At 37.8% G+C, this 21,513-nt stretch overlaps 1 protein-coding gene across 4 annotated transcripts in view; it reads right to left on the reverse strand.

Annotated features, from left to right (window-relative positions):
• The window catches only part of TDRD5 (tudor domain containing 5), a 90,420-nt gene that overhangs the window by 58,313 nt on the left and 10,594 nt on the right, over positions 1-21,513 (reverse strand). For all 4 annotated transcript variants that reach the window (XM_020868804.2, XM_020868799.2, XM_020868801.2 and 1 more), the window contains exons 5-6: positions 6,143-6,226; positions 1,126-1,182 (exon numbers count right to left, since the gene is read on the reverse strand). In XM_020868804.2, coding sequence (XP_020724463.2) covers positions 1,126-1,182; positions 6,143-6,226 — 141 coding nt within the window. The remainder of the gene's footprint in view (positions 1-1,125; positions 1,183-6,142; positions 6,227-21,513) is intronic.

Consider the following 21,513-nt stretch of genomic DNA (forward strand, 5'->3'; position numbering starts at 1 on the left):
AAAAGTTTTCTTCTTTTTCTTCTACTAAAACTAAAAGTTTTAACATTTACCAAACAATTACTATGTGGCAGGCACCGTTCTAATTATTTTAAGCCATTTAAACTTCACAAAACTTTATCAAGTAGATATAACATTATACACATCATCTGTAAAATAGCACATAGAGTTGATCTATCAATCATTATGCTATATAGTATCTCAAACTTGTTTATATGTACGAATATATGATAATGTTTATGGTATAGTAGTTAAGAGTTAGGATACTGAAGTCTGAAGCTAGGCTGCCAGGATTTCAAATCCTGGCTCCTCTCATTACAGGCTACATGTTTGGTAGGCAAGTTACTTTTCTATGCCCCAGTCTGTTGTGAAAACAAATGGACTACTATAAGAAAGGCATTCTGAATAGAGCCCACCACACCTACCCCTTTTTTAAAATTAGGCATATGGCAGTATCTGAAATATCATTCTGCAATGTGATTTTTTTTCACCTAACATGATGGGTTCCAAAAATGATCCATGTTGCATGGGTGAGCTAAATCTTGGTTGTTTATTTTTTCTACTACATATCACTCCACTGTATAAGTATCAATCTCAATTTATTTATCCATTCTCCTATTGATAGACAGTTAATTTATTCCCAGTTTTTAACCATGCTGTAAAGTACGTGTCATATGTATGTCTTCATGTGCACATGTTTAAGAGTTTCTCTAAAATACATCTATACAGGTGGAACTCCAGAATTATCAGGGGTACATTCTGTCAAGTAAAGCCATATTGCCAAAAGCTCATCAAAGAGATTTTGTCCCACAAGCAGCATATGAGGTATTCTGCTTCTCCATATTCCCACTGACACTTGGTATTATCAAACAAGAGAAACAAATTAACTTTCATTCTAATTATATAACAATAGTGGCAAAAATATTTTTTCCATGCATAATCAAGTATTTATTAAAAATCATACTAACTCTTTGAGTAAAAAAGCAGCTACCAAAATGCAAAACAAAATGTTTAAGTTCTAGAGCACAGATTTGGAGGATCCAAGGAGTAGCAACAAAATTTCCATCAAACATGAGAAACATATGCAAGCCATAAAAAACCATGGTTGATGCAAGAGAGAACACTCACCTCAAACTCTCTTAGCAGTTTAGAAATAAGCAAACCCTCTGGAAACTTGGATACAACCTAATAAATAAAAAGTGAAATGCAATATAAATAGATACAATGGGAATGCTGGGTGACAAAAATATCAAAATAAGAAAGTATAAATTTACATAGCAACAAAGACAAAAATAACATTATTATTAAGTGAATGAATTAAAAGTCAGAGTAATTTTTAAAACTTAGCTTCTAGTTTTAAAAAAGTTGTAACAACCAAAAATGGCAGTGAATTCCAACATTTCCAGAGTTGAGAAATCACTCCTGCATAAAACAGCAGTGCCACAACTCCTCAGAAATTCCTGAGTTCTTTAGCTCAGCTAAGATATTTAGCTTTAACTCACGTAAAATAAATATTCTATGGCATAATTTCAAGCATTTTAAAGGGCAGAGAAGAAATACAGTGCACACTATAAAAAACACTGGAAAACACAGTTAAGCAAAGATACTGGCCACTGTTGGCCATATGCACATAAAAATATCTTTAATATGAAAATAAGGTCATTGTGTCTCTAGATTTTTAATATCATCACGTAGACCTCTTTCCATACCAGTAAATATGGATCAACATGTTTACTAGTGAAACTGAATGGGAGACTGTGGGGCTCTTGGGCACAGAAGTCTTTCCATGTCCCCCATTTCTCGTAGGGAACAGACACCAGCCTCCATGACCTTCCCCAAGTTCCAAAGAACAAATCTGAACAGTTGTCAATCCAGGAAGGGACACGGTAGATGAAGAGTCAAGGGAGGAGCAGTCAAGAAACAATAGTGCTGCCTTGAAACAGGGTCCTGGTTCCTTCTCAAGGATATACATAACAATGTCTTTAAGCTCTTTATAGAATTAAAACTCTATTTCTGCTTTGTTGACTATGCCAAAGCCTTTGACTGTGTGGATCACAACAAACTGTGGAAAATTCTGAAAGAGATGGGAATACCAGACCACCTGACCTGTCTCCTGAGATATCTGTTTGCAGGTCAGGAAGCAACAGTTAGAACTGGACATGGAACAACAGACTGGTTCCAAATAGGGAAAAGGAGTACGTCAAGGCTGTATACTGTCACCTTGCTTATTTAACTTATATGCAGAGTACATCATGAGAAACACTGTGCTGGAGGAAGCACAAGCTGGAATCAAGATTGCCAGGAGAAATATCAATAACCTCAGATATGCAGATGACACCACCCTTATGGCAGAAAGTGAAGAAGAACTAGAGAGCCTCTTGATGAAACTGAAAGAGGAGAGTAAAAAATTTGGGTTGAAACTCAACTTCAGAAAACTAAGATCATGGCATCTGGTCCCATCACTTCATGGCAAATATATGGGCAAACAGTGGAAACAGCAACAGACTTTGTTTTTTGGGGTTTCAAAATCACTGCAGATGATGACTGCAGCCATGAAATTAAAACATGCTTACTCCTTGGAAGAAAAGTGATGACCAACCTAGACAGCATATTAAAAAGCAGAGACATTACACTTTGCCAACAAAGGTCCATCTAGTCAAAGTTATGGTTTTTCCAGTAGTCATGTATGGATGTGAGAGTTGGACTATAAAGAAAGCCGAAGAATTGATGCTTTTGAACTGTGGTGTTGGAGAAGACTCTTGAGAGTCCCTTGGACTGCAAGGAGATCCAACCAGTCAATCCTAAAGGAAATCAGTCCTGAATATTCACTGTAAGGACTGATGCTGAAGCTGAAGCTCCAATAGTTTGGCCACCTGATGCGAAGAACTGACGTGTTGGAAAAGACCCTGATGCTGGGAAAGACTGAAGGCAGGAGGAGAAGGGGACAACAGAGGATGAGGCTGGTTGGAAGGCATCACTGACTCAATGGACATCAGTCTGGGTAAACTCCGGGAGCTGGTGATGGGACAGGGAGGCCTGGTGTGCTGCAGTCCATGGGGTTGCACAGAGTCGACTATGACTGAGCAACTGAACTGACCTGAGAATTAAAATTCAATAAATAGAAGGTGTCAGCATTCTTCACACTAGGAAAGACCACCTGTTCAGTTCAGTCACTTGGTCGTGTCTGACTCTTTGCAACCCCATGAATCACAGCACGCCAGGCCTCCCTGTCCATCACCAACTCCCGGAGTTTACTCAAACTCATGCCCATTGAGTCGGTGATGCCATCCAGTCATCTCATCCTCTGTCGTCCCCTTCTCCTCCTGCCCCCAATCCCTCCCAGCATCAGGGTCTTTTCCAATGAGTCAACTCTTCGCATGAGATGGCCAAAGTATTGGAGTTTCAGCTTCAGCATCAGTCCTTCCAATGAACACCCAGGACTGATCTCCTTTAGGATGGACTGGTTGGATCTCCTTTCAGTCCAAGGGACTGTCAAGAGTCTTCTCCAACACCAAAGTTCAAAAGCATCAATTCTTCAGCACTCAGCTTTCTTCACAGTCCAACTCTCACATCCATACATGACCACTGGAAAAACCATAGCCTTGACCAGATGGACCTTTGTTGGCAAAGTAATTCTCTGCTTTTTAATATGCTATCTAGGTTGGTCATAACTTTCCTTCCAAGGAGTAAGCGTCTTTTAATTTCATGGCTGCAGTCACCATCTGCAGGTGATTTTGGAGCCCCCCAAAATAAAGTCTGACAAGTAAAGTCTGACACTGTTTCCACTGGCTCCCCATCTATTTCCCATGAGGTGATGGGACCCGATGCCATGATCTTAGTTTTCTGAATGTTAAGCTTTAAGCCAACTTTTTCACTCTCCTCTTTCACTTTCATCAAGAGGCTTTTTAGTTCCTCTTCACTCTCTGCCATAAGGGTGGTGTCATCTGCATATCTGAGGTTATTGATATTTCTCCCCGCAATCTTGATTCCAGCTGAAGCCAGACTAAAAGAACTAGAGAAGCTCATTAAGAAGATTACCCATGATTAAAGGAACAGCAGGACCTTTACACACCCCTATCTTATCAGTAACCCCACCCTTGAAGCACTGCCTTAAAACTCCTCACCAAACTCCCTCGGTTGGGACACATAGTTTCCAAGGCAAAAGCCTACACTGTCTCCCTTTGCCTGGAAAAGCCATAAAGCTGTTCTTTTCTACTTCACCCAAAACTCTGTCTGAGATTTGATTTGACACCAGTGTACAGAGGCTGAGCTTCTGGCATCACTAGCTATAGTTTTTTCAAATATTCAATATAATTAAATTTATTTAATTATTTATGGTTATTTCCTATTTTTCATCATCACAAATATCACATAATTATCTTCATATTTGCATTCTGCACACTTTAACAAATATTTTTAGTATAAATTCCTAGGAGTGGACTTATAAAGGAAAGTCACTAGTCGTGTCCGACTCTTTGTAACCCCTGGACTGTAGCCTACCAGGCTCCTCCATCCATTGAATTTTCCAAGCAAGAGTACTGGAGTGGGTTGCCATTTCCTTCTCCTATTCTATCCCAGTAAGGTATAAAAAGCTTTATGTTTTCCTAGACTTTTCCAGATACTATATATCTTATTAAAAATTCCAACTCAAGCTTCAGAAAAATATAAAGTAAAAATTATTTCAAAATCCTGTGACCCAGAGACAGTTATTTGTTGCACTTCAGAAAACATCCTTTCAGAAACCTTTCTATGCCCACACACACTCATATCATTCATGATTTTACATGGAAAGACAACACTAAACATGTTATTCTATAAACCCAGTTTTTCATGTCTAACAATATGTCAAGAAGATACTTCTCTGTAAATTAATCAAGATAATATATAAACTTTATGAGCTGAATGGTACTCCCTAGTTGAGTGGATATTTTAAGCAATCCTTTTTCAATGAACACTTAACTTTTGTCTAATTTTTTGTTACCATAAAAAAAGCCATATTGGACATCCTTAAATAAATTGTTCGACACTTAGTCAAATGTCCAAACAAAACAACAGGGCCTGAATGCACCAAGGTTTTTGCATTTCTAATAAAACCACCACAGCTGAAACAGAATATAATAAGGCAGTAAAAGCTGTAATGATGCTCTGACCATTCAAATCAGAATTAATAGCTCCCACCAAAATTTTGGGCTTCCCTCATAGCTTAGTTGGTGAAGAGTCCACCTGCAATGCAGGAGACCCGGGTTCGATTCTTGGGTTGGAAAAATCCCCTGGAGCAGGAAATGGCAACCCACTCCAGTATCCTTGCCTGGAGAATCCCATGGACAGAGGAGCCTGGTGGGCTACAGTCTATGGGGTCACAAGAGTCAGGCATGACTGAGCAACACACACACCAAAATTTTAAGTTTACATACCCTTTGGCCCAATAGAAAACTGCTAAAGAGTTTTCACAAACTAATAAGGAAAAACAATGAATTAGGCCAAGGACATGAACAGTCAATACACATAAGAAATATAAATGGCTATGAAGCACACAAAAAGATGCTCAATGTAAAAATCAAGAGGTATTAAGTTGAAACAAGATGATTAGATAGTGTCATTTCATTGTCAGTGGGAATGTAAATTTGATCAACCTCTTAGAGGGCAATTTAGCAATATTTATCAAAACCTAAAATATTCAATACCTTTGGCAACTCTACTTCTAGGTAAATGTTCAAGGACATTAACTACAGCATTTTTTAATAGCCAAGACTAGAAATAACCCCAAATGTTAACTGATAACAGATCATACAAGTGAAATATGGTATATCAACACAATGGGATACCATGCACTATTAGAATAGTATTTGACATACATACATATAAAATTGGTATTGGAAAGACCTTGAACTGTGACCAATGATTTAAGGGGAAGAAAAGAGAATTTATGGAGGAATTACAGTTTCTTAATAATTACATTAACACTTTTAATTAATTCATTTTTTCTGATCTTAAAAGATTAGCCACTCCACTTGCAGTATATATGAAAAGATCAAGAATAAATATAAAACTAAAATACTTGTAAGCAAGTAAAATTAACCATAAATGATACCTAAATGCATAATCAATTATTCCCATCCATTTCCCCAAAACAAAAAATACTTACAAATTTTATCTTATGTTTTAGTTCTGGGTTAATAGTCCCTCCAGGTCCAATCTGTGCAATAACTGATTTGAAGGTATTCTCCAACTATGAAAAAAGGGGGGAAAAAGTTCAAATTATAGTCAAAAAAAATTTTCTTAAGTCAAATATAAATCTGAACAGTAAATAAAGGAAACATCTATCAAAGAAAACACACTTCAACCAAATAGACAGACTTATTGTTATTAAGAAACATTGCAACATTTCATACTCTATAAAATACATTCAGGGTAGGTGAACTCATTATAAGACTAAACACTGACATTTTCCAGGATAATTAGCATTCTCTATAACAATTAGGTTTAGAATCTTCAAATACAAAATCCCATACTGTTACCCAGAAAAATTTTTGTTACTAATTTTCTTCTGTTTATAAAATTATTCAGTGTTTATTAAACACATTAATGCAGGGAAGAGATGGAAATTATTCAGTGTTTATTAAACACATTAATGCAGGGAAGAGATGCGATGAATCAAGGTCCCTGGGAGCCAGGGTAGTGGTGGAATGTCTCGCCCTAAAAAGCAGGAGGGTGAGCTCTTCCACCATCACAGAAATGAAGGAGGAAAAGGACCAGTATGGATTCAGAAAAGCTCTGTAAATGTAGGGTCAGCAGGTGGAGAGAGTCACTGATAGCTTCAGCATCCCCTTTTTGAGTTCAGAAGCAAGGCCCACTCAACAGCATGAAAGGGAAGGGAGCTCAGATAGTTGAGAAAGTAGAAAAATAAAGCTGAGGAAATAAGTGATGGTTATTTAAACTCATCAGGTAGGGAGTAAAGATAGGTGAGGCCTGGAGATAAGACAGTAGGGGTCAGAGGATTTTAGTAGAAAAAAATCAATGGTACAGAGAGGTCCCAATATGGTAAAAAAATTAAAAAAAAAGACAATGCATGGGAATAATTGAAAAAATAAGCTGGAAGCATAGGAGGTTAGGAATAGAGAGTATCATAGAGCATAACCAGACACCAAGGTCCAGTGAAGAGCCATGGAGTGGAGACCTGTAATAGAATGAAAGATCATGCAAAATGGAAAATAAATAAATAAAGACCATGGAGTTATAGTTAAAGCTAAGTAAATGTGAAAAAAATACATATACATATGTACACACACATACGTTAGAAAAGACACAAAAGTATAAAGAAAACTACCTAAAATCCTATCACATAAACACAATCACTATTTGTTTTTCCTTTTAAACTTTTATTTTTTAATATTTCTTCTTATTGTCACTTGGCCTGCCATTACTTACAAAGTATATGAACTTTTAAGGTTTCAGTTTCTTCATCTGAAAAATGAAGATAATCTCTGTCTCCTAAGGTTGACAGGAAAGTGGGATCTGGGAAGGGGGGATTAGATTCCTAAGACTGTATAACTAGCTTTCACAAAATGTCTCAGCCTTTGGTCTTAGGTTCTTTATATTTCTTCTAGAACTGTCATGAGATAATTCCCTAAAGATCCTCCAGTGAACAATAAAAGAATCTAAAGATAACTGATTCTTCACATCCCAACACGCTCCCACCATTTGAAGATTCAATACAACAATTTATTATCACCATGCTAGGTATTTCAGGTGACAAAAAAGTGTCACCTTTGACAGCGTCATTCCTCTCAAGCCACATATAACTAAGTAGAGAAACGAGATAATGCATAAACAGCTATAACCTTAAAGCTGATACTGTGTGTGTGTGTGTGTGTGTGTGTGTGTGTGCGTGCATGCGCGCGCACGCTCAGTCCTGTTGGACTCTTGTGACCCCACGGACTGTAGCCCACCAGCCTTTTCTGTCCATGGATTTCCCAGGCGAAAATATTGGAGTGGGTTGGCCATCTCCTTTTCCAGGGGGTCTTCCTGACCCAGGAATTGAACCTGTGTCTCTTGCACTGGCTGACTCCTAGCGCCATTAAAGAAGTACAAGAATGCAGAAGGACATATTATACCAAGTCATACACAAGGCTTCCTTTCAGGAAGACCTTGAAGGATGGAGGACATTGTAGAAAGAGATGGTAAGGGGGACAATGAAGGTAGAAGGAACGTGGTAAAAAAGGAGAAAAGAATGAAACAGTTTGCCTGAAGGCATTAGAAAGTAGTAGAAAACTGAAGGCAGGCTAAGGTCATATTGTAGCAACTCCTCAAAGCCAAACTAAGGAGTTTTTCTTGGTTACATAGACAAAAACTGGTATTAGAGAATTTTAGCAAAGAAGAAACATTTTCAGAATTTTAATCTGGCAGCAGAAAATTAGACTGTTGCAGTGCATGACCAGTTAAAACACCACAACTCTGAGGGCAAGAGTTTTAACCAGGGTACCAAGAGAGTAAGAAGAGAAAGAGATAATCAAAGGAGGATTCCACAGAAACTAGGGAAGAATATAATAGAGAGGAAGGAACAGCTGATTCTACAGGGCTGAAAAAAAAGAGACCAGGGAAACAGCCTCAATGACCTCAAGTTTTATGCAGAAAGCTAAAGGATCTTAAAACACAGAGCCAGATTTTTGATGGCTTTTAATCAATTCCAAAAGTTTGCGAAACTAGGAGGTAAGTGGCACGGGTGGTGATTATAAGCATGAGTTATCTCTATGGAGCACGGCTTTGTGACACAGTCAGCAAACTACGGCCCATGGGTCAAAACTGGCTGAGAACTGTTTCAGCATTTTCAAACTGCTAGGAGGGAAAAAAAGTAATTTTTGTGACACATGAAAATTTTATGACATTCAAATGTCAGTATCCATAAATAAAGTTTTATTGGAACATGGCCATATTCACTCATTCATATAGCTTTTCAATTTATCTACTTTTAATTGGGCAACAATTGCTTTATAATATTGTGTTGGTTTCTGCCATATATCAACATGAATCAGCTATAGGCATATATAAATGTCCCCTCCCTCGTGAACCTTCCTCCACCTCCCATACCACCCTACCCTTCTAGGTTATCACAGAGCACTGGATTTGAGTCCCCCGTGTCATTCAGCAAATTTCCACTGGCTATCTAATTTTACATACGGTAATGTGTATGTTTCAGTGCTACTCTCTCAGTTCATTCCACCCTCTCCTTCCCTCTCTGTATTCACAAGTCTGTCCTCTACGTCTGCATGTCCACTGCTGCTCTGTAGACAAGTTCATCAGTACTGTCTCTCTAGATTTCACATATATGCATTAATATACAATATTTGTCTTTCTCTTTCTGACTTATCTCTGTATAATAAGCTCGAGGTTCATCCACCTCATTAGAACTGAGTCAAATGCATTCCTTTTTATGGCAGAGTAGTATTCCATTGTGTATATGTACCACAACTTCTATATCACTATTCATATACTGTCCAAGGTTGCTTTAGCACTATGAAGGCAGTGATCGGTAGTTATAGTGCAGATCATTAGGCCCAACAAGTTTCAAATACTTACTACCTGGTCCTTTTGAGAAAATATTTGCCAAGCTTGGGTTAAGATGTCAAAATGACAGACTCTTAGCTAAGAAGAGAAAGCATCTCAAGATAAGAAAAAAAAAATGGTTTTTTGCCTCAAGCTAGAAGACTAAATTCTGTTGACTTTATACTGAATGGGGTGAGGGAGATCTAGTAAAGTCCAGGTTATCTTGGAAATATCTGTAAGCAGAGGTTAATAGTTACAATGTGGGAGGCCGGGGAGTAAGAGTAGAGGTCGGGCTTCCCTGGTGGGTCCCTGGTGAAGAGTTAGCCTACCAATGCAGGAGACACAGATTTGATCCCTGATCTGGGAGGGCCCCACATGCTTCATAGAAAGTAAGCCTGTGTGCCCCAACTATTGAGCCTGTCCTCTAGAGCCCGGAAATGGCAGCTACTGAAGCCCGCGAGCCCTAGAGCCCATGCTCAGCAACAAGAGAAGCCAGCACAACGAGAAACCTGAGCATTGCAATAGAGAGTAGCGTCTGCTTGCTACAACTGGAGAAAGGCCTGTGCAGCCAAAAATAAATTTAAAAAAAGAGTGAGAGGCAATCAGTGATTGACATGAAGAAAGTAATCAAGAGGGGACCCTGATTTCAACAGTGCTCTAGTCTCAGATGCCTACGCACCAAACAGAAAAAAAATGGACAATAAATCAAGTGAACAAAGGATTATAAAAGGGGATAAAGATGGAAAATAACCCACTATATATATATATTCAGATAGGAGCCTACAGGACCCAAGAAGCAGAGAAGAGCTTTGAATAAAAAAGATACACTCCCCAGAAAAATGAACAAAGATATGAAAAGGCAATTGATTTTAAAAAATTAACATGAGCAAGCCAATAACAGAATAAAAGTTCAACCTCTAATAAACAGATATTAATAGTCAGATATGGATATTTGCCTACCAAATTGGAATGTTATTTTTACAATAATGCTCATTTATTCACTCAACAAATATGTACTGAACACATACTACACACTTCACATTGTACTCAGCACTGAATATACAGGGGTAAATAAACTAGGTATGATCACTGCCCTTATGGAATTTTCAGTCTAGTGATGAGAGACCACCATGAAACAGTCATATAACTACATAATTACAATTATGATAAAGATTATGAAAAACCCACAGACTTGTCATAGAATACAATATAGCATCAAAGTGTCAAATACTTTGTCAAATATAGTGTCAAAAACTACAGTGTCAAAGAATACTATACTTGAAAGTATTAGGAAAGCAATGGGAGCTCTAACTTAGACAAGGGTTGGTAAGGAGGGAGGGGTCAGGGGACAGTGTTCCGATGAAGCATCAATTTATACTGAGTACCAGCAAAGGTACAAATTAGAGAAGCCCATTCACAAGCATCTTATGTGAATGTTAACTGAAACAACTTTTATGGAGGACAATTAACTACATACGTCATGAGTCGTAAGAGTACACATTTCTTTAGATATAGTGATCAGTGGTGGTGGTGGTTTAGTCACTAAGTTGTGTCCGACTCTTGCGATCCTGTGGACTGTAGCCTGCCAGACTCCGCTGTCCGTGAAATTCTCCAGGCAAGAATACTGGAGTGGGTTGCCATTTCCTTCTCCAAGATGTAGTGATTATTTATCTAGAATTTTATTCTATGGAGAAACTGAGATTTGTACAAATTTGAGTAAGATTTTCAACAATAAGGTTATGTTTAATAGCAAAAATAGCAACATCCTAAATCCCCAAGTTAAAAAATTATGGCATATCCATACTGCCAATAAAAATTATGTTGTACTACAATATTTAGCAATGTGGAATATTCATAATTCATAATCTGACTTAGAAAAGCAAGTCACAAACCTGGACCAGAATGATGCTAATTTTATTTTCTTTAAAAGAAAAAGTCAACTTTCCTGGGTGGTAAAAGAGTAGGTGATTTTCATTTTCTTCTGTGCTTTTCTGTATCGTAAATCTTTTGCAATCAATCTGTATTACTTTTGTAATAAGAAAGTTTTTTAAAATGTAAGACACCTGGGTGATATTTAGAAACTTGAGGGTGGAAGCATTTTGGAAAGAAGATGCATGAAGCTAAAAGCAGAAAGGAACAGAAGTAACATCTTTAGAAGACTATATTGCAGACCATTTGGCCATATGGTAAAACATTAATACATTTCTGATTAAGATCACAAAACTGGCACAGACACACACACAGAAGTGATGCTTTCAACCGCTCAAATATTTGCTAAGTATCTCATTTGACTAAAAACTAGGTAAGTATGGAATCTGATTTGCCATACTAAAAATTGCATCTGAACTCGGAAAAAACAGGCAGGGAACAGATACTTAACATTGGACAGAAAATGTACCTTTCAGAGAACCACATAACTGTCTAACATATCTAGTTACTTGTTGAGGTTCCTCTTTCGAGACAGTTAAGCCAGGTCACCAAGTAAAATTTTAAAAGTTTCTTAAATAAATAAATAAAAAGCTTCTATTCTTATATACAACACCAATCACAGAATCTAATTTATGTAAAAACTATCAATTGTTTGAGTGCAAAAGTCAGTTGCAAACTAACACCCAGCCCTGATTTTCAATTCACTCAAGACCAGAACTTTGTTTATGATTCCAGGTTTACCTACTTTAAATCTCATGTTGAATATTATAATAAAGTTTTCTAAATGTGGAGTAGGACAGGGTACTGTGAAGTAAAATTATCTTAAGACAGGACAGGAAAATGAAACATAAATTTCTCTCTCTGCCCATTTGAGCTATTACTCGCTTTAGTGTGTACTGTATGCCTGCATTATACATTAATTAGGTTCCCTTAGAAGACACAGGAATGCCCACTTGCCACACACACACACACACACACACACACACACAAACACAATTTCCTTCTGGCTCCAGCAAAGTAACTCCCTAGGAGACAACATTCCTTTCTCAATCATCGAGGGTCACAACAACCCACTACTCACCTTGTTGGACTATGTAAACTTCGATGTATAACTCTTGGTGTCAAAAACTGATTTAACTGTGCCTTGACCTCTAACAAGAAGAACAGTCTTTAGAACTTTCTGCAAGACCGCCTCATGGGTTATAATCCTCAGGTTGGCGCCAATAAAATTTCCCATTTCTTTCTTAGATCAACTACTGATTCTTTTTTTTTTTTTTTTTTTGCACTGACAGTACTCTTGGCTGTAAGGCTAGAGAACAAAGAAATGCCAGATTCCTGTACTTGAACCAAACACTCTTTCAGTCAATAACCTATTAAGTAACATCACTGGTAGCTGTGCTCTAGGCTTACGCACTCAGGCAAAGAATTCTGAAGAGCTGGACTGGCTAGAGTATCCGAAGCTTCATTCATTAGAATGATAATGGCTAACCCATACTTGCCAATTCCCATTTTCATCTCTCATCTAAACTTACCCTAAAGAGATCAAAATAAAGGAAACTGAATAGAATGTGATAAAAAGATTATTCATGTCTTGCAAAAATAGTTTAAATTACTCTAACCACTAGCTTTTGTGAAATAAAACAGGAAAATGGGAAAACACAGGATACTAATGAACAAGTTGGCCTGTTCCTCTTATAGGTGAAAAAAATGAAAAAACTCCAGCCCTCATTTTACAAAGGAGAAACTGATTTAATAACATGTTTTTCTTATTACAAAAATAATATATGCTTACTACAAAAAAACATAAAACACAGATGATCAAAAAATTCTCAAATTAACAAATTTGTTATAAATTTATTATTTTTCTATGAATATAAAAACACATACATATACTTGTAGAGTTCTGAGGCAATACCTGGCAAATTTATAGATCTACAATTTTAAGGAATAGAAAGTTGCACTTTTTATAAATAGAATTATGTGGGATCTGGTAATTATGTAGCGTCTGTCCAACCAGGAAATTAAAATATGTGATTTAGGAATTAAAGCCTACTCCTTGGAAAAAGATTTAAATAGTTTTGGTGGCAAAAAGCTCCAATGAGAAGTGAAATGTTGTGATCAAGTTGCATCTATGAAGAATTCTGAGGGCTGCAAAACACAGAATGAAACTCAAAGGAAAATAAATATAGAAAAAGTGTCTGTGTCTAACTCCTGTCCTTGGAGCCATGCCAGGTGCAAATGTCCTAAACTTGGCATGCCCTAGAGCCCGTGCTCTACGAGAGAAGCCACCTAGATTCCCAGCCGTAACCACAGAAGACCCCACAGAGCCTGTGTGCCAAGTCAAGAGTCCATGTACCACAGCAAATCTTTTTAATAAAATAAAAGAGAAAGAGTTCAACAGTTAGTTCATTGTAATCTTCTGAATTTCAAAGATAAAGACAGGCATTGACAAGCATATAGCAAGTTTACCTATAAAGGAAGATGAGTAGACTGATGTGAGGTCTCTCCAGCACAGGAAATGCCAAGAAAAATGAAAAGAGATCTAAAAATGGGGAAATCACTAAGAAAGGAACAGAGTGAAAACTATCTTTTGGTAGTAGGGCTATGAATACCTTTTTTAGGCTGAGTTTTCTGTATTAAAACGTCTCTATCATTCCAAACAAAGTTATGACTCCCACCCTCCTGCCACAAACAACTAGAGTTACAGATGAGTTACAGATGTTAAATAACCATGCACAACTGAGTGGAGGGCCGTAAACTGCCCCACCTGGCAGCCTGGAGAATTTTTGGTCTGCAGCCCAGAAAGAGGTAATAGAAACAGATAAACTGAGGAAACAAATTCGAGTTTGGGAAAGACAAGGATGCTAATATATGTACAGGCATAGAGAAGAGGGACTGGCACAGACAGTGATAGCTCTGAGATCTGTAGAGGGACCCCCGAAGTTTCTGGATGACGAGTGATCTATACATAAGGCAGGGGAAGGGGATGTTCTCTGATTCTGGTGAAACAAACAAGAAGCAACAGGCTACACAACACCCAGAGCTCACATGGAGTTGAGAAAAATTAACTGTTCCCACTAAGGAAGTGGTCATGTATGGAGATGAGAGCTGGACTATAAAGAAAGTTGAGCACCAAAGAATTGATGCTTTTGAACTGTGGTGTTGGAGAAGACTCTTGAGAGTCCCTTGGACTGAAAGGAGATCCAACCAGTCCATCCTAAAGGAGATCAGTCCTGAATACTCACTGGAAGGACTGATGTTGAAGCTGAGGCTCCAACACTTTGGCAAAGAACTGACTCATTGGAAAAGACCGTGATGCTATGAAAGACTGAAGGTGGGAGGAGAAGGGGCTTTTGAACTGTGGTGTTGAAGAAGACTCTTGAGAGTCCCTTGGACTGCAAGGAGATCCAACCAGTCCATCCTAAAGGAGATCAGTCCTGGGTGTTCATTGGAAGGACTGATACTGAAGCTGAAACTCCAATACTTTGGCCACCTCATGCGAAGAGTTGACTCATTGGAAAAGACCCTGATGCTGAGAGGGATTGGGGGCAGGAGGCGAAGGGGATGACAGAGGATGAGATGGCTGGATGGCATCACCGAGTCAATGGGCATGAGTTTGAGTAAACTCCAGGAGTCTATGATGGACAGGGAGGCCTGGCGTCCTGCGATTCATGGGGTCACAAAGAATTGGACACGACTGAGCGACTGAACTGACTGAAGGCAGGATGGAAGGACCTTCTCTTAACACATCTAGATGACTCCTCAGAAAGGAAATGCCTCAGTGGTGGAGCCAAATTAGCCCTAGACTGAAGGTTTCTTTGGACTAGAAGTCTTAGTCTACTAAGGGTTCCAGAGCAAACTGATAGACATTAGGTGGCTGCAAACAACAGAAATTCATTTCCTCACAATTCTGGAGGCTGGAAGCCCAAGATCATGCTTCCATCTGAAAAATAAAATTGTTGTTGTTTAGTTGCTCAGCTGTGTCCAACTCTTTGCAACCCCACGGATTATAGCCTGTTCCTCTACAGGCTCCTCTGCCCATGGGATTCTCCAGGCAAGAATATTGGAGTGGATTGTCATTTCCTTCTCCAGGGGATCTTCCCGACCCAGGGATCAATCCTGTCTCCTGCACTGGCAGATAGGTTCTTTACTGCTGAGCCACCAGGGATAAAATATTGCTTGCCATATCAGTAAATAAAGGATGTTGCAGTCATCAGCAATTTGCAGCCACCCCAGACATGAATCCTAAGGGAGAAATAAGGAATGCCCACCATCAGAACACAGCTACACTGGACGGCAGAGTGTAAGAAAACACAGAACACTGGCCTCAAATAGCGGAGCTGCATACCAAAGGAATGATTTCAGTGAGCCCAGACTCTTGCATCTTCCCCTATACAGAAAAATGCTAACTAAATTCCATAACTTGAGCTATCTAGTTTTCTTTTATTAACAGTAGCCTTTTGTTCTGACTACCTGGTATTATTATAAAAACTTATATATATCCTTCCTGCCCCCCACCCCGCACCTTCCTGTTCAGAACAGTCTCCTCGGCATTTATCTGAAAGGCTATCTCCTTTCAGAGTAAGTACTGAAAGAAGTACTAAGAATTTCTGCTGAATAAAACATAACTCTCAGCTCTTGGGTTGAACATTTTTTCAGTTGACACAGCACAGTTGGATCCTGGTTTGGATTCTCTTTCTGACTTGCAGATGGCTTTCTTGCTGTATGCTCCCACAGCCTTTCCTTGTTACATGCACATGGAGAAGGAGAGCAAGTTCTCTCGTTTCTCTTTTTACAAGGGCACTTAACCCTGACATGAGGGTTCCACCCTCACAACTTCATCTAAACCTAACTGCTGCCCAAAGACTCCATCTCCAAATACTAATACATTGGGGGTTAGGGCTTCAACATATGAATTTTAAGAGAACAAAATTCAATGGATGATAAACCTTCTAATCTAACCACAACCCTCCAGGGCTCAGTAGTATCCAACTCTCTGCAACCCCATGGACTCTAGCACGCCAGGCTCCTCTGTCTGTGGAATTTTCCAGGCAAGAATACTGGAGTGGGTTGCCACTTCCTACTCTTGGGGATCTTCCTGACCTAGGGATCAAACCCACGTCTCTTGCATCTCCTGCACTGGCAGGCAGATTCTTTACCAACTGTGCCACCCAGGAAGCCCCAGTACTTGCCCTAACAAGTCTTAAAGGCAAAACTCAAAATAATCAATTGAGTCCAAGTAAATTAACTGAGTGAAGCTCAACAATGAAAAATTCATAATGTCTAGCAGCTAACCAAAGTTGCCAGTCGTGCAAAGAGGTAGGCGAATATGACCATATCAAAAAGGAAAACAGGGAAATTCCCTGGCAGTCCAGCAGTTAGGGCTCCACGCTGCCACTGCAGGGGAAGCAGTCAAGGAACGTCGATCCCACATGCTGCAGTGCTTCCAAAAAAACGGTTACATGTATAAGGAAAGTATGAACACAATAAAGAGATAAAGGATATAAAAAAGATCTAAGTGGAATATGCAGAAATGAAAAATATCTAAAATGAAAAATAATCTGAATGGGATTAAATGCAACAGAAGATCACTGTTATCAAAATAAATACTTGAAAGCAAAACAAAAATGTGTTAAGGAACATATAACATATATACAATTAAAATGTATCACAACAGCACAAAAGATGGGAAAAGTGAAATGTTAATCTATTGTTCTAAAGTTCTTAATCTACATGAAATAGTGTAATATTACACAAGGACCAACTGTGATAAAGTATATGTTGAAAGCCCTAAAGCATCCAAATCTCCTAAAAATGTTTTTTAAAGAGTTACAACTAATAACCAAATAACAGCAATAAAATATAATCATAAAAAATAGTTAATCAGGAACAAGTTAAGAATGTCCTCTCTCACCGTTGCTTCTCAACACTGTTTTAGGAGGAAATGGAAAGCACAGCTGACACTTGAACAACATGAATTTGAACTGCATGGATTCACTTACAGATTTGTTTCAACAATATATAAAATTATGGAGATTTATGAAAATCTGAATAAACTTGTAGGTGAACTATGTAGCTCAGAAATATTAAAAAAAAATTTAAAAACATATGTCATGAATGTATAAAATACATGCAGATACTGGTCTATCCATACACAGGCATAAGATAAGTGACATTTAAGATAAAATTAACAATGTGTTCATTTTCTTACTGCTTTATAACTGTACTTTCAAAGAATTATATTACTGTGCAATATACCTTTCCTAATTGGAGAAACTGCTCATCAGCCTATAGTTACAGATAAGTGGTTTTTTAAAAAAATGTAACAATGTTCCCAAAACTGTATTATGAATGTAACTATAATGCTGTATGTCATAAAAATTTTATGACAAGTCATAGTGTCGTGTATAGGCTAGGCAACCATGAAGCAATCATATCAATTACTTTAGGCTATCATAAAACAATCATATTGCTGCTTCTACAATATCAATGTATGAATCACTGCACCTGTAATTAACATTAATTTTGTTTCACATTATCTTTTCATTTTTGACAGCTAGTGCTAATAAAATATAAAATACATACAATGTTTTGTATCATGTAAGACATTATTGATATAAGTACTGACAGATGATTCATCCTATAAACAATGTAAACTTATGATATTGATAAATACCCTAGAGTTCTGTAAATACATTTTTCTTATGCTTTTCTTAAAAACTTTTTTCTCTAGCTTCCTGTATCATAAGTATATGCTTAGTCACTCAGACGTGTCCAACTCTTTGAGACTACCTGGACTGTATCCTGCCAGGTTCCTCTGTCCAGGGGATTGTTCAGGCAAGAATATTGGAGTGGGTGGCCATGCCCTCCTCCAGGGATCTTCCCAACTCAGGGATCGAACCCAGGGCTCCTGCATTGCAGGCAGATTCTTTACCGTTGGAGCCACCAGCGAAACTCTGTATCATAAGTATACAGTATATAATAACATTTAATATACAAAACATGTTAATCAACTGTTTATGTTACCAGACTTCTGGTCAACAGTAAGCTATCAGTAGTTGTTTTGGAGGAGTCAAAAGATATATGCAGATTTTCGACTGTGCAAGGGGTGGGTGCCCCCAACCCCCACAATGTTCAACAAGGGTCAACTGTATAATAATTCAGAAGGAAGAAATATAACTACCTCTGCTTGAAGATGATATATTTGTCTGTAAAGAAATCCCAAAGAGTCAACAACAAAAAAAAACTAGAATGATTATGCAATGATAGCAATGTTGCAGAATACAACATTAACAAGACAAAAGTTAATCACTTTCTTATATACCAGCAAGGAAGAAGTGGAACTCAAAAGTAAAAACACTTGACCATTTAAGTCAGTGCACCCAAAATGAAATACTTTGGTATAAATCTAACAAATTGTATGAAGAACAATACAAAACTCTGATGAAAGATATCAAAGAGCTATTAATACTACAAAATAAATAGAGAAGTATTCCATGTTCATGGATAGGAAGACTTAACGTCATCAAGAGGTCAGTTCTTCCCAACTTGATCTACAGATTCAATCCAATCCCAATCGAAATCCCAGCAAGCTTTTTGGGAGATATCAACAAACTGATTCTAGAACTTATATGGAGAGACAAAAGACCCAGGATAAGTAACTCAGTATTGAAGGAGAAGAATAAATTTGGAGGACTGGACTTTCCTGGTGGAACAGTGGCTAACACATCACACTCCCAATGCAGGGGGCCCAGGTTCAGTGCCTGGTTGGGGAACAACGAGACCCCACCTGCTACAACTAAGAGTTCTCATGCCACAACTAAAGAGTTTGTATCTAAAGAATCTGCGTGCCACAACTTAAAAAAGAAAAAGATCCCACTGCTACAAACAGAAGACCCCACATGTCACAACAAGTATGGAAGATCCCGAGTGCTGCAGCTAAGACTCGGCACAGCCAAATATAAACAAATATTTTTTAAAAACTGGAGGACTGACATCATCTGACTTCAAGACTTACTATAAAGGTACAGTAATCAAGATAGCTTGGTAATGGCAAAAGAATAGACAAGCAGAACAATGGAAGGGAACAAAGAATGCTGAAATAGATCCACAAAAATACAGCCAACTGATCTTCGACAAAGAGAAAAAGCAATACAATAGAGTAAAGAGAATCTTCAGCAATGATGCTGGAACAATTGGACAGCCACACGCAAAAAAAAACTGACTCTAGACAGAGACCTTACATTACACCTGTCACAAAAATTAACCCAATGTGGATCACAGACCTAAGTGTAAAATACAGACTATTAAAATTCCTAGACAATAACATTAGAGAACATCAAGATGACCTTGGGTATGACAATGACTTTTTAGATACAACACTATAAAAAAAAATAACTGACAGGCTAGACTTCATTAACATAAAAAGCTTTTACTTTGTGAAAGACAGAATATAAAGACAGTGAAAAGAAAAGTCACAAACTGAAAAAAGAAAGAAATTACAAAAGATATATCTGATAAAGACTTGTCAAACAAAATACACAAAGAACCATTAAAATTCAACAATAAGAAAACAAACAACCTAATTAAAAACAGGGCAAAAGATCCAAACAGACATTTCACCACAGAAGATATACAGACAGCAAAGTAAGCATATTAAAAGATGTTCAACATAATGTCATTAGAGAAGTGTAAACTAAAACAACAGTGAGGTATCACCATACAGCTAGTGTGTATTACTTGCTCAGTTGTGTCTGACTCTTTGCAACCCCATGGACTGCAGGCCACCATGCTCCTCTGTCCATGGGATTCTCCAGGCAAGAATACCGGAGTGGGTCGCTATTTCCTTCTCCAATACAGCTAGTAGAACGATCAAAATCCAAAACACTGACACCACCAAATACTGATGGGGATGTGGAACAACAGGAACTCTCATGTTGGTGGGAATGCAAGATGATATAGCCACTTTGGAAGACAGTTTGGCAGTTGCTTACAAAACTAAACCAAACTCTCATCATATAATCAAGCCATCATGCTCCTTGGTATTTACTCAAACGAGCTGAAAATTTATGTCTACACAAAAAACTGCACACAGATTGTTTACAGCAGCTTTATTCATAACCAAAACCTGAAAGCAAACAAGCTCTCCTCTGGGAGGTAAATGGATAAACTACAATATACGCACACAATGGACTGTGACTCAGCACTAAAGTAAAATGAGCTATGAAGCCATGAAAACACATGGAGAAACTTTAAATGCACATCATTAAATGAAAGAAGGCAATATAAAAAGGCAACATACTGTATGATTCCAACTATATTACATTCTGGAAAAGGCAGAACTATAGAAACAGTAAAAAGATCAGTGATTGCTATGGGCTAGAAAGGAGGAAGAGAAGAGCTGATAAGAGCACAGAGAATGTGAGGGGTAATGAAACTATACAGTGTGATATTACAGTGGTGGATATATGTCATTACACATTTGTCAAAATCCACAGAATTTACAGTACCAGGAGTGAACCCTAATGTAAACTATAGACTTTGGGTGATTATGGTGTGTCAGTAAAGGTTCAACCGTAACAAAGGTATCACTCTATTGCAGGATGCTCATGGTATAGTGAGAGACGCTGCCTGAACGTAGGGGCAGGGGAAATATGGGGACTCCCTGTATTTTCTGTTCAAGTTTGCTGTGAACTTAAAACTGCTCTAAAATTTTTAATTTTAAAAATTAATCCAAAAGAAAAAATAGGGAAAAACCTGCAAAAATCAGATTTAAAACACAAAAATCATTTTTAAATAACTAAATATACATGGTATAAACATGCTCATTAAATGACAGAGACTAACAGAGTAAATAATAAAGCAAGACAACCATACACTGTCTTAAGGAAACACATCTGAAATATAAAAGAAGTATGTTAAAAATAAAAGTATATAAAAATACACAGTGTTAACATCTAAAGAATGCTAACATCACTATGGTAATATAAAACAAAGTAAACTTCAAAACAAGGAATATTGTGAGCAATAAAAAGGGGTATTTCA

Source organism: Odocoileus virginianus, chromosome 11 (assembly GCF_023699985.2).
Source record: "Odocoileus virginianus isolate 20LAN1187 ecotype Illinois chromosome 11, Ovbor_1.2, whole genome shotgun sequence".
NCBI lineage: Eukaryota > Metazoa > Chordata > Mammalia > Artiodactyla > Cervidae > Odocoileus > Odocoileus virginianus.